We start from the raw sequence: 13,346 nt of genomic DNA, 5'->3' as shown, positions 1-13,346 counted from the left end.
AACCCTCCAGTAATCCGAACTGCGGTTTGGATTACTAAAAAAAAAAGTTTTATTTATTACGTATTATTTTGTGTACTATTATTTTTATTTAATAATTATTATTTTAATTACTATTATATATTTTATTATTAGTAGTACAGTATTTTTTTTCATACTGTCGATTGTACAGTTATAGTGTAGGCCTATTTTGATTTATTGTGTGTTCATGTTTGCTTGGGAAGCCATAGAACCTGAAGCAATTCGAGCATCATGGGAAAAACTGTGGCCTTCTAGAATTTACCATGATAACGGTGATACACAAAAAAGAGGAAATTCAAAACGTGCATAATTTGGTTAAAAATATAAATCCAGATGTTACGGAATGGATTACAGGTAGAACCGAAAGTGAATTCGAAATCTAATCAGATGCTGAAAGTATAAATATGATGCTACAGAATGAATAAGAAGACGATGATGACAATAAAGAACTCGAAGAAAAGAAAAAGTAAAACGTGAAGAGGCAGTTGACAGTTTTGATGTGTGTATAGAATGGACTAAGCAGAATGATATGGCATTCCCCAAAATTTTATTGCTAATGCAGCTCTGAGAAGAAGCATTCGAAAGAAGTTTAGCTTCCAAGAAGCAAAAGAAAACAGTGACTTTTTTACAAAGAAATAAAAACAAAAACACTTTTTTTTTGTGTTGTGTACAAGAAAGTGATATTTTTTATGCAATTTTATTAAATCAGAATCCTCAACAATACAGGTACATACAAACTAAATTTTTTACTAAAATAAACTGTGCATTGTATTATTTTTTTAAGTTTTACATTACAGTACAGTAGCTCTTTTTTTCCTATCCGTTACTTCATTTATTTACAGAATTAAATTGATGTACCATTAGAATCTAATTATTTTTGTCTTAACTGCTAGTTATTGTTGTCTCTTGGGGGAAAATTCACTATTCCGAATGAGCACAGTTTATATTAGTTCGGATTAGTGAGATACCACTGTACTTTTTAATTATTTGACTCCCTCCCCCCTCACTACCAACGCTCAGAAATGTCCTGGTTTGGATGATAACTTATGTGGTCACCACATAAGTTATCATCCATATCATAACTTATGTCCAGGAAGTGGTTAAACTTCCCTGAAGTGAAGTCATTATGTAGTATGATGCACTGGATAGTGTTCGGTTCTTGTTGGACAGCTTGAGAATTGGAGCAGGTAACGTGCTCTATTCAACAAAGATTTGAAGATGCCAATTTTTTGAGATGGATGATGGGCTGAATCTTGTCGTGTGTATCAGCCTGTGAAGGTAGGTTTAGGTGAAGATGTAAGTATTCCATAAGGTTCATGAAAGGAGGATGTCCAGGAAGGTTAATTTTCTATCTTTTTTCTATAGTGAAGTTGATACTTGGGTGTAGGCCATTTGATTTTGGTGAAGAAAGTTAAGAAGGGCTAAGAAAGCAGAGATGCTTTTTGAGTCTGGCCAGATTCCGAAATCATCATAGCATACACAGAAGGAAGGTTGAGGTTGTATGGATGAGAACAGGGAGTCTTCAAAATCCTTTAAGTAGAAATTATGGGAGGGAATCTTGAGTTACATATATCAGTTTCATCACACCACAGTATAAAGTTAATATATAATAACTAACCTGCTGCAGATCATTCTATCTCCAATACTCAGTTAACCAGTCTCATGCCACTGGCTTGGGGCTGGTTCACTTCTCAAAGATATACATCTGGCTTCAAATACATTGTTGCAGCATTAGGTTTACAATTCAGTAAGCAGTAGGTGATTCATGGAGACTCAATAATTGCCAGCTTCTATAGACCATCTTTTGGTGAAAGGGTGAAATAATAACTGGCTACACTGACATCCAAGCTAGTTTAAAATGATTATGCTGTATACTATCATAAATGTATATATAGCTTTAGCTAGTCAAGAATACACAATTTGGTCAGTTAAGACCCAACTTAGCTGTTCATGTGGTTAGCATATCTTCTTTCCAACCAACAAGCAGTGGTTCAAATCCCACCATGGAAGTGGATGTTTGCGATTGTCTTTTGGTGTGAGATTACCACCTAACTTACTGGAGGCCAGAAGTGGCTTGAAAGAGTTTTCTGTTGTGTCTAGAACAGGGTTCTGGAGTACATAACAAATAAATAATATAAATATAATAAGATTTATACCCTTTCATGGGTGGGAAAATTTTCAACCCATCATTGTTTATTTGGCATCAAATTGAATACCTAATAATGGGGAAACAATCAGAATATAGAGACTAGACACAGTGAGAAGTCAGTTCTCCACATTACTAGGAAGTTTTCCTCCAGTTAAGTAGCTTCAACCCTTAATAACAATACTTAAAGTAATCATTTTTGTTTACAGAATCAGTAGCATACCTTTAGAAAATGTTGTAAGTATATACATGAGTACTGAATCGCACAAGTACTTTTCTTTCAAACTGTTTTAATGGCATTTGTGACATAGCAAAGGTTATTAGATACATATTCACAATAATAAAGAATAATAGTTTTTATTATTGCAAATATTTTGGCCAGAAATTAACAAGCCATCATCAATATAATCACAAGGTTAAGTTAGAACAAAAAAATGTTAATCCCATTTATAGAGTTGTGCAATATGTTAGAATGCCACATGTTTGTGGTTACAAATTCAAATGAGATTACAATTAAGTTAAAATTATATTAAATACAAAAATTAATAAATTTAGATAACTAAAATGATGAATTGATACAGCATTATAATTTAAAAAAAAAAAAAGGCCTGAAAAAGTCAATTTCTGACAAAAATAAAAAAAAACCTATAGACATTGCAGTCAGCTTCGACATCCACTCCTTATTTACCAGTGTACCTCTAGCTGACACTCTCCAACAGTTATCAGAAGAGTTCTCTTCAGGACTAGTTAACTGAGTATTCTAGAAAGAATGATCTGCAGCAGGTTAGTTATATATTGACTTTCTACTGTGGTGTGATGAACACACACTCACTACTGCATCTCAGTTGGCTCATTTGCTGTCTCCAGCTTTTCCTTTCACGTTTTTAATTTCTTTTTATTTATTTCTGTTTTTTATTGTCTGTAGGTGCATTTTACAGTTGATAACGTTATTAGATTCAGTTTGTCTATATGCAAATTAGTCTTGGTCTGGTTGAAATCTTTCGATATTTGTCAAGCTATCCTAATTCTTGTTTCATTCAGATTGGCGAACCAGTGTTTCATTCCGATGAACCAGTGTTTTAATAGTTCCAACCTTTTGATTGGGATGGTGATGAGATTCAGCATGGATATAATGGCCTGTATGAGTCTCCTTCCTATAGATTGAGAAATGCAGGTTGCCATCTGGTTGGCCAATGCTTTTTTTTGTTCTTCAGAGGAACTATTACAGAAAGAATTTCAATATATTACTTCCTCTTTTGTATCTAATGGATGTAAGAATTCTTTCATCAAAAGAGAAGTAGTTTTAATATATCTTCCACTTCAAATACAGAAGAAATGATGCGTATTCCTATCCCTTATGTGCAAGACATTAGTGAACACATAGCGAAAGTTTTAAAGCTACTAAATATTTTTGGCCTTTCGACCCATCAGAAAAATCGCCACCTTTCTTACTTCTCCAAAGGACATGCTTCCACATCTAAGTCATCCAGGTGTCTACCAAATTCCTTGCTCTTGTGGGTTATCTTATTTCGGACAAACAGGAAGATCTGCTTTTATTTGGATAGAAGAACACAAGTCATATATTCAATACCTTGAGCCTGACCAGTCTGGACTTGTAGAGCATGCCATCAACACTAGACATACAGGGTGTTCGGGATAAATTTGACAGTTTCGTAAGGAAAAAGAAAATCTTCTTTGTATCTATTAAATTTAATGAATTGACAAAAAAACATTACAGGCAGAGTTAATTACAATACTATCAACAAGATTTACTCAAAATAACCACCATTAGCATCGATCACAGCTTCAATTCTGCTTCGGAACCTCGAACAAGCTGATGCTACAGTCTCGCTGGGAAGGGCCGCAAAAACTGTTTTAATTTTATCCATTAACTGGGCTTTTGTATTACTGGAAGTGCGATTGGTGTCTTTTTCAACTGCGCCCCATACAAAATAATCCATGGGGTTAAGGTCTGGGGAGTTTGGAGGCCAAACATTTGGACTGGTGAAGTCGTAGAAATTTTCAGACAACCATTTTTGACTTTTCCCAGAGGTGTGGCAAGGGGCCGAATCCTGCTGCCATACATACGGCCTACCATTGGCTACCCTTGTTATCCAGGGCTTGACTACAGTTAGCAACTCCACGAACAAAGCCCGAATTCCAATGCCAGGATTCTTCAACACCTGTTCCTGCAGATTTGCGAGGAATTCTGCTGTACGAACGCAATCAGATCGTCTGCTAGGGATCTTTCTTCTTGCTACATCCTCGTAGTCACCATTGCAAGTCTCTAGTTCATGCCTGATTGTTTTTACTGTATTCAGGGAGCATTGGGCAGCAGTCGTAATATCCTTATTTTGATGGCGGGCACGAATCATCATGATACAAGTTATTCTCTTCCATGATTCAGGTGGGTTCCAGCTATCCATCCTTTCTGACATCTTGTATATGAATGAAGAAGGGTCCAAACTTTTAAATGAAGAGAAGTGTGTGTTAATACATGTAACTTACGGAAAAATATAATTAATTATAAATATGTCAAATTTATCCCGAACACCCTGTAGTTCATTGGAATAACACAAGAGTCCTTCACAAAAGTCGGTTCCTCATGAAACAGCTTTATAAAGAAACTTGAAACCTTACTTCTCTGCTACAAGAATAACTTACTTCACTCTCCCAACTTAAATAGATCCGATGGTCTACGTCTATCCCCTTTATGGGAGAGTGTACTTTTTAAATCAGCTAATCTTTCCTAACTTTTAATTGTATATATGTGTATATATATGTTTTTTTTTTTTTAAGTAAGGAAACTTAATGACCTTTTTTTTTTTATAGTTACATGAGATACTTAGGTGGCACCCTTTGGAATTGTCAGTTATTGTTTAATTAGCCTTTTTACATGTAATGAAGATACCTGTGATACTCAGGCAAAAATTCTACTAATAATATTTTACGTGAGTTAATTCCATTATTATAATTTTAAGTAATAGATCAACTGCTGATGTGCAGTATGCTTGAACATTCTGAGACAGAGGTCATTGATCTCAGTCAGTGAGGTGGCCTACCAGGGCATTTTCCTGCTTTAGTAGCACCATCAACTTTCCATCTATAAATGATATAAGCAGTGGTGGATTTCGTTATACTGAGACAGTTGCAATGTCATGGACAAAATGACCACTGATGTGACACCCAACTACCATCCCAAGTTGGACGTGTGTCAGTTCATCTGACACACTTCCAACTTGATATCTTGACACCACGTGGCATCTTGACATTGAGTACAGTGCAAATCCACCTTTTATTACCAGACTTATGCAGATATTCCCTGATATTTGCATGTGGTAGGATCCGAAATTTGCATGGCATGTAAGGTGTCCAAACACTTTTATGAACATAGCATGCATGTGTGTTTTAATTTTCCTCCCTCATTCTCCTATTTTGAACTTTATTGATTACCTTTCTTAACTTACTTTTTTTTACTTAAATCTTGATTTTCTCAGATCAGTCTATCCTAATGCAGAGTTTTTTTTTTTTTTTTTTTTTTTTTTTTTTTTTTTTTTTTTGAAGAATTTAATGTTCACAACACCATTGTCATATTATTGGTGGTGATTGCTGGTGCTTTAGTTTAGCACTTGCAGCAAAAAAACTCAATATGTTACATTAATATTATGCTACCAAAAGTTTTTTTATACAAATATAACTATATGAATAGGCAAAAGTGTGCTGGAGTTTGTATGAAAATATTTTTTATCATCAAAATTTGGCAGCACACCATTCGAGAAACTGTATTACTGCACTATATGTTGAACAACCTCTTATGGTGGAAATCTGGGAGGAAGAATGGAATGTGATCAAGAGAGTCCCTTAATTTCAATGTAGTTATTCCTTTTGCAAAGTATTCTAAACCAGGGATCGGCAACCTTTTCAGAGTTGCGGGCCACATTCAACTTTTATTTTTAATAATCGGGCCGCAAGCGTTTAAGAGAAAATAGTGAGTGAAAAAATACCAAGTATTCCTAAAGTATGGGAAATTATCATACAAAATTGTGTTAAATAATTAACGTTTTTTTTTTTTTTTTTTTTTTTTTTTTTTGTGTGTGTGTGTACTACTTTAGCACGTTATGCATGTTTTCATGAGATTCTATTGTAATCATGTGCCCTAACTGTATGTTATTCCTAATTTTGTTTAAATACTGTACTGATGATGTCCTAAGATACTTAGGATGAAATATTTACAATTAAATAATTTTCACTGTGGTTTATACGTGTGTTTCTTCTAATTATTAATTAATTAAAAAATACTTAAGTTATCAATTTTAAAAAAACACAGAAATATTTAAAGTACTGGATATGAAACAAGCATGAAAATGAAACTCAGTGAAAAATTATCAAGTAAAAACAAAGTAATATAGTTTATGCATCACAATATGTGTGTCTCTCTGCTTAATGTGACTTTTGTGATTGTTTTCCCTTAGCCAAATTATCTATATCCACTTTATAACCTGAGGTACAAATTCGAATCAAAGCATGCAAAGTTCATGAGTCAGGTCGAGAAGAAAATTTATTTTTTCTAAAACTCATGGCAGAAAATGCTTATTCACAAATGTATTTGCTTCCAAATGCGACTATCATCTTCTTTGCGAAACTGATTAATCCTTCAAATTTTTTTGGTAATCATCAATAAAATTTTTGGATATTTTCTAACAAAAATGCATTCTTTAATGTTTCATTGTGCTGTAATTCCAAAACTTCCATCTGTAGTTGGTTTGGTACATCATCAATGTCGACATTAAAAGTGTTCAAAAATAATCGCATTTCGATGCTATTTTTATGGAAATCAACAAATCTTGTTGAAACTTCTGTTGGTAAATCTTCAATAATACCAACAAAAGTTTCCTCTTGTTTCTATTTCCAAGTTGCACAGGTGATACACATTATTTTTAATTTATTATTCATATTATAAAATGTATTATTTAAATAATTCAACATATGAGTCACATGCCATGTAAATATGGTCAACTTTTTATGGGCTGCCAAAAATGCACGCTTGGGCTGCATGCGGCCCACCGGTTGCCGACCCCTGTTCTAAACAGTACAAATTTAAGAAGATTAATTTGCAAGTGGAAGATAGTGTGGATTTTTCTGATAATGCTGCACAGTTTTTTTTTTTTTTTTTTTAATGAATTATTTATTCAAATATGTTTCAGTTTTTGAGAGAGAGCAAGAGACTTCAGAAGAGCCATAAAAAATAAAATCAAGTTATATATAATTTCTTACCTGTGGAGTACCATAACTATAGAATAATGTGTACCATAGAACTGTGGTACACATATGATTCTATAGTTAAGCTGTTTATCAATATTTAATGTCATATTTCTTTTTCAGGAGATTATATATATATATATATATTAGGGTTACCAAGTAATTTTATAAGCTTGGTTATTTAACTCCTAATCCCAAGTAAGCAAACAGTTAAGTTTGTGCCTGAAACATAGTTCAAGTCTAAAGATGGTACAACACCCCCTCATATATATATATATATATATATATATATATATATATATATATATATGAGGGGGTGGTTCTGGAAAGTTCTGATAAATACCTAGAACCAAAGTGATATTAAATTTGTATTTGTAATAATTTGTTCTTTTTCTTTCATGTAGTTATATCAGTTGTTTCAATATCATTTTTGTTTTAGATGTTTATCACGACCTTCCAGACTCACCCCCCCCCATATTGATATATACATGAGGAAGACTGTCATATTTCTTTTCAAGGATATATATATATATATTTATTTATTTACAGAGTAATTCATTCTGTTAAATGACATGTTTATAATTATTGACTGACTTAAACACCGAGAAAAAATACAAGAGATTTAATAAGGTTTTGTTACTAGTTTCATTGGAAATGCTGACTTCTTCAGGTGAATACAGTACCATGGAGAAAACAATATCTTAAAAATATATCATACTTTAGACAAAAACAGTTTAGAACAAGTAGTATTTGTGTTTGAAATTGAGTCCGAGCATTAGTTCTGGCATGAAGCACTGTGCATGTGAATGATATTATGAGTGCGCCAAAACTAGATTACAGCACTATGTGAATCGGGCAGACTGTAACTGAGATTGCTGTTTAGATGAATAGGATCGAGAGCTATTTCTTCGGATTCCAAAATACGTCTTTCTAATTCATCGGAGCATTTATGGATGTTTGAAGTTGAGTTCCAGTCTATTTGTTGTTGTCGTCCTTCAACATTGGTATTGGCCAAGAATAAAACTGGATAGGGCACTAGCACGGATTCTGTTATAAGAAATGTCACATTGATGTTCTTCTAGGCGGAGAGAGAGATGGACTTTTCTGTCTGGCTATAATATGGTTTGCCACAACCGCAAATGATTTTGTATACTCCTGGGAACTAAAGAAGGCTGTGTTTTATTTTAGGTTGACTGAAGTAAGATTGGAGTTTTGGAAAGATGGAGAAATATGTTTTAATATTAAATTTCTTCAGGATTTTCGCTAGTTTAGGAGAAAGAGAACTTATATATATATATATATATACGGTAAGGAGATGTAGGCTGTTGGGTTTGAGTTATCTTCATTACTATGTTGATTACATACACTAAGATGATTATAGATATTTTTAGGAGAGCAACCGTTATTTAAGAAAGTCCTTTTGAGGTAACTAAGTTCTTGTTGAAGTTCAACTTCTAACAACAAGGATCTCTTCCGATGAGCTAGTGTGAAAATAATTCCTAATTTCTGATGGAGGTAGTGGCAAGACGAAGCATGTAGGTATCTATTGGTGTGTAGGCTTTCTAAAGACAGAAATCTTGAGACCATCCATTGTTCTAGTAAGTTTTATATCTAGAAAAGCTAAAACACCATTAACTTCTGGTTCGGATATGAAGTTTATATTTTGATGAAAATTGTTTAAATGATGCAGAAAGGTTTGTAAGTTTTCTGGGCCTTGTTCCCAAATTAGGAAAATGTCGTCCATGTAACATAGCCAGATTTTGGGTTTCAGTGTTACTGAGGAAATGACCTTTTCCTCAAAATCTTCCAGAAAAACGTTGGCTAGCACTGGCGCGGTTTTGTTTGTAGATCTTATCTTTGAATAAGAAGTAGCCTGAATCCACACAATGCACAAGTAAGGCAAAAATCTTTTTAGATAACTTGTTTTTTAAAAGACTAAGGACTTCCTGTGTTGGAACAGTGGTGAATAGTGAGACTATGTCGAAGCTTACCATTCTGTCTGCTTTGTTAAGTTGGGTGTTCTTTATATTCGAGACAAAATCAGCCGAGGTTTTGATATATGAAAAGGATTTTTCTGTGAGATGTTTTTAAGGAGGAAGCAAGACATTTCGAGAGATTGTAAGTAGGGGGAGGTCAATGCCTTCAACTATTGGTCTAAGAGGAGTGTTTTCTTTGCGGATCTTCTGAAGGCGATGTAAATGGGGAATAAGTGGATGAAGAGAGTGGAGTGATAGGCAGATATTCCTAGGTAATTCTAAGGTGGATTTGAGGAGATTATTTGTCCGGTGTATATAGTTCTCTCGTGGGGGGGTCTCTTTGAAGTTCAGCGTAAGTATTACAATCTAATAATTCACAGATCAGTATTATATTATGGGTCATTTTGTTGCTGGGATGTATTCATGGAATAAATAATAAAAAAAAAGAATTTACTCCCCCATTGCTTATGTCAGAGGCATTCATTTTTTAACAAAGCAGATTTTTATAAATGAAGCCAAGTTTTATGCATGAAATTCACATTCTAGGTTTAATTAAAACTAACAGAATTATGCATGCACTATTTATATTTGTGAAGAGTATGTAATGAACCAGCTGATGATTACCTTATTTCCAACTGAGGTTTGTGAAATATTTGGGAATCATCATTTGAGAACAATCATCTGAAATTTTCTATATATTTAGGTGATGCAAGGGAATTCATTTATAATTAGAATAGATAGCTTTCTGTGCCAAAGTTGAGTGATCATTATTATTATTAATACACATTTATTCGTTTCAGGGTAACAGCTCCTGGTGCATCATTTGAAACCAAGCTGCATCTTGTATATCTAATTAATGATCTTCTACATCATTGGTAAGTATATATACAGAAAAGGTATAATATATATATTTCCATATAATAAATTTAGTGGGGTGCTTAAGGGTCAAAGCTGTATAACTGAGAGGAGACCTCCACATAGCCTTTAAAGGAATGCGGAGAACCGACCATGGCTTCTGACCTAATGTCTAATTCTCACCTTCTTGTGGTGCACCTTGTTGGGTATCTATCTGGATACTGAACGAACGAAGATGGGCTGGCAATTTGGGATTTAGCCGACCAAATTGTATTCTTATTGGTTAAACCAAAACAAAAAATGATGGTACAACATGACAAAATTTCATGCCTGCTGGGGCGTCGCCCGTTTAAACAAGGCCCCCGTTGTTTTCGCCAGGGAACCAGGGTGAACAGCAATAAGTCAGTTACTGGAACAAATCTGAAAACACACCCCAACTCAACATCACCAGAGTTAAAGATCAGTACTATCAACATAAGAAGCCTGAATGGCAAAGAAATGGAGCTAGGGAGGAATTAGATAAGTACCAGATCGACATAATAGGAGTGACTGAAACAAAAAAGACAAAAACTGGTGAGATCTTTCTGAACAATGAATACAAAATGTTATATTCAGGAAATGATAATCAAGGAAAAGAAGGAGTAGCCATAGTATTCAACACAAAATACGAGGCTAATCTTCTTGAATGGCAGGCAGTCTCAAGTAGAGTGATGTGGGCAAATATCAGAATGGGGAATTGGACAATGAGATTTATTTGCCTATGGTCCCACAGAAGGTTCTACTAAGGTAGAAGTGGAGGAATTTTTTTGATGCTTTAGATAAAGCAACTGACACAATTGTTATATCGATGTTTCTAAATGTGCTTTATGCTTAATTTGTTGTTTACTTAAATCTATCCTTTCTTACCTAAAACCTTATACAATTAAAATCGTACTGGCTGCTCTACTGTTATATATTCACCTTTTGTTATTTATTCTTTCTTCTCTTACTTTAATCTTATTCTTATATCTAGGATTGTTTCCTCTTCGGATACTGGCGAATTTATATTTTGCTGCGCAAGCCAGTATCCTATAGTAGAAAAGATCCTTACTCAGGGAGGCGATACTAGATTCTTAGCTTTCTTACGCTATATCTTATTTAAACTGCCGTATAGATTCAGATTATTGCTGTCATGACCTAAATCTATATTTATATTCACTCTCTAAATCCTTCCTGCCAAAATAGGTTCTATTTTTTATAAGTGGTAAGTTAGAATCGTAATCAGGCATGACTCAGGTTCAGGTAAATATGAAATGTTTATTGGAATATCTAAAACACAATACAAAATTCATACACTCAATTATGCTCAATACTAAATAAAACTCGAATTAAGAGGTTAACACTTTGTAAATTAATTAAATCTTATAAAGCATGCTAAACACAGTAACTGCATATTGGGATAGATAGCAAACGATATGAAGTTAAGCTAAATACCTTTCAGTAGTATTACTCGCAAGAGAAAACTAACAAACATTCTAATGTTACTGAGATACTAAATTCTACTATTCTTATCGCATCAAGTTAATCCTATCACATACAAAATTACAAAAGATCTCTTCCAAACAATTCTTCTTACTCTCAAAGGAGGTTAACTTTCTAAACAGAGACTGTCCTCAGAGTTCTTTAGAATACAGTTCCTAATTTCACGTTCGTAAACAATCTTCTCTCTTCTAATGAACTTTCACACAAAATTAGAGTAATTTCATCTCACCAAGATTTTTCCACGTTGTTCTGCACCACGCGCCAATGTAAGGGGGTTACGCTATCTTCATTCCTTCTGCCGAAAACGGACTCAAATCTTTCGTTTCAGGAACAACTCAGTGGGACTTTTCAGCGACGGCTTGATTCTGCTAGGAGTGGAATTTTAACCTTCAGCTTTACAAAGAATCCTACTTCATTTTAAGAACGCTCGCAGTCTGACATCTTATCACGCACATCACCCCCCCCCCCCCTTACGCAAAACTGCCTGCTAACTTCCGAACCACCAAAACAGGAAAACGTTATGACCGAGAGAGTCTTCCGATATGGGCTCAACCCCTTATATTCATCTATAGAGCGCCCTCTTTTCTTAATCCTCTTTTTGCACACGGCCTTTATCTTTTCACCCCTTTGGGTTCATCCTTCGCTTTTATGACGCTGTTATACTTGGATTCACAGAATACATGGCAACGTAATTTTCCGAGTAATCTATCACCGCTAGCGTTATGCTGTACACGTGTAGCTTTATGCCTTCCAGGAATTATTACTTATCAACCTTTTAGATGACTCACAGTAAATTTTACATAGCTTAATTGAGGCTTAAATTTAAATCAGATTATCTCTCTTTTTAGACATACTTAAAAATGAATCTTAATATAATCACCACACTTTAAATATAAGACACTTGAAATAAAGAATACAAATTTTACATAAAGTGAAGAAGTTTCACTTTTAATTACAACTGATGTGCAGGTATTTCTCTTTGTCAGCACGTTTTATATGTTAGATTCTAAATGAATGATTTCTTTCCAAGATTCCTTCATTTAGAATCTAACACAATGAAAAAGGAAAAGTTGGTCATTGTTGGGGATCTGAATAGCAGAGTAGGAAATGATTGTCAGACATACAAAAATATTTTGGGAAAATTTGGAGAAAAGAGCAAAGCTAATAATAATGGCAAATACCTGTTAGATTTCTGCTCAAGACATGGACTGGTTATTACTAACACCATGTTCCAACATAAAAATGTACACAAATTCACATGAAGAGAAGAGGCAAGGAATAAGAAAAATCTCATTGACTATGTTATTGTTGATAGTGATGTTTTCTCCCTGGTGCAGGACACCATAGTGTACAGAGGATTTGAAATTGGAAGTGATCACTATTTAGTCTTGAGCAGGATAAAATTGAATTTCATATTGAAAAGAATAACATATAAGAAAGTTTTAAAGCGAATAAAAGTTGAGCAGCTCTCAGATGAGAACTGTAGACTAACAAACACAAAGATTATTGAAGAAAAAATGAAAGAGCTTAAGAACAGGAACCAAACCTTTGAGATTCAATGGCAAGCCTTG

General features: G+C 34.1%; 1 protein-coding gene across 2 annotated transcripts in view; it reads left to right on the top strand.

Annotated features, from left to right (window-relative positions):
- Window positions 1-13,346, top strand: part of scaf6 (SR-related CTD associated factor 6) — a 251,811-nt gene that overhangs the window by 96,241 nt on the left and 142,224 nt on the right. For both annotated transcript variants that reach the window (XM_090409796.1, XM_090409797.1), the window contains one exon: window positions 10,200-10,274. In XM_090409796.1, coding sequence (XP_090265922.1) covers window positions 10,200-10,274 — 75 coding nt within the window. The remainder of the gene's footprint in view (window positions 1-10,199; window positions 10,275-13,346) is intronic.

The sequence above is a fragment of the Typopeltis vanoorti genome, chromosome 20 (assembly GCF_054136105.1).
Source record: "Typopeltis vanoorti isolate ZY-2024b chromosome 20, IOZ_Tvanoo_1.0, whole genome shotgun sequence".
Lineage (NCBI taxonomy): Eukaryota > Metazoa > Arthropoda > Arachnida > Uropygi > Thelyphonidae > Typopeltis > Typopeltis vanoorti.
Note: the sequence above shows the minus strand (reverse complement) of the source record. Positions and strands in the feature narration are given on the sequence as shown.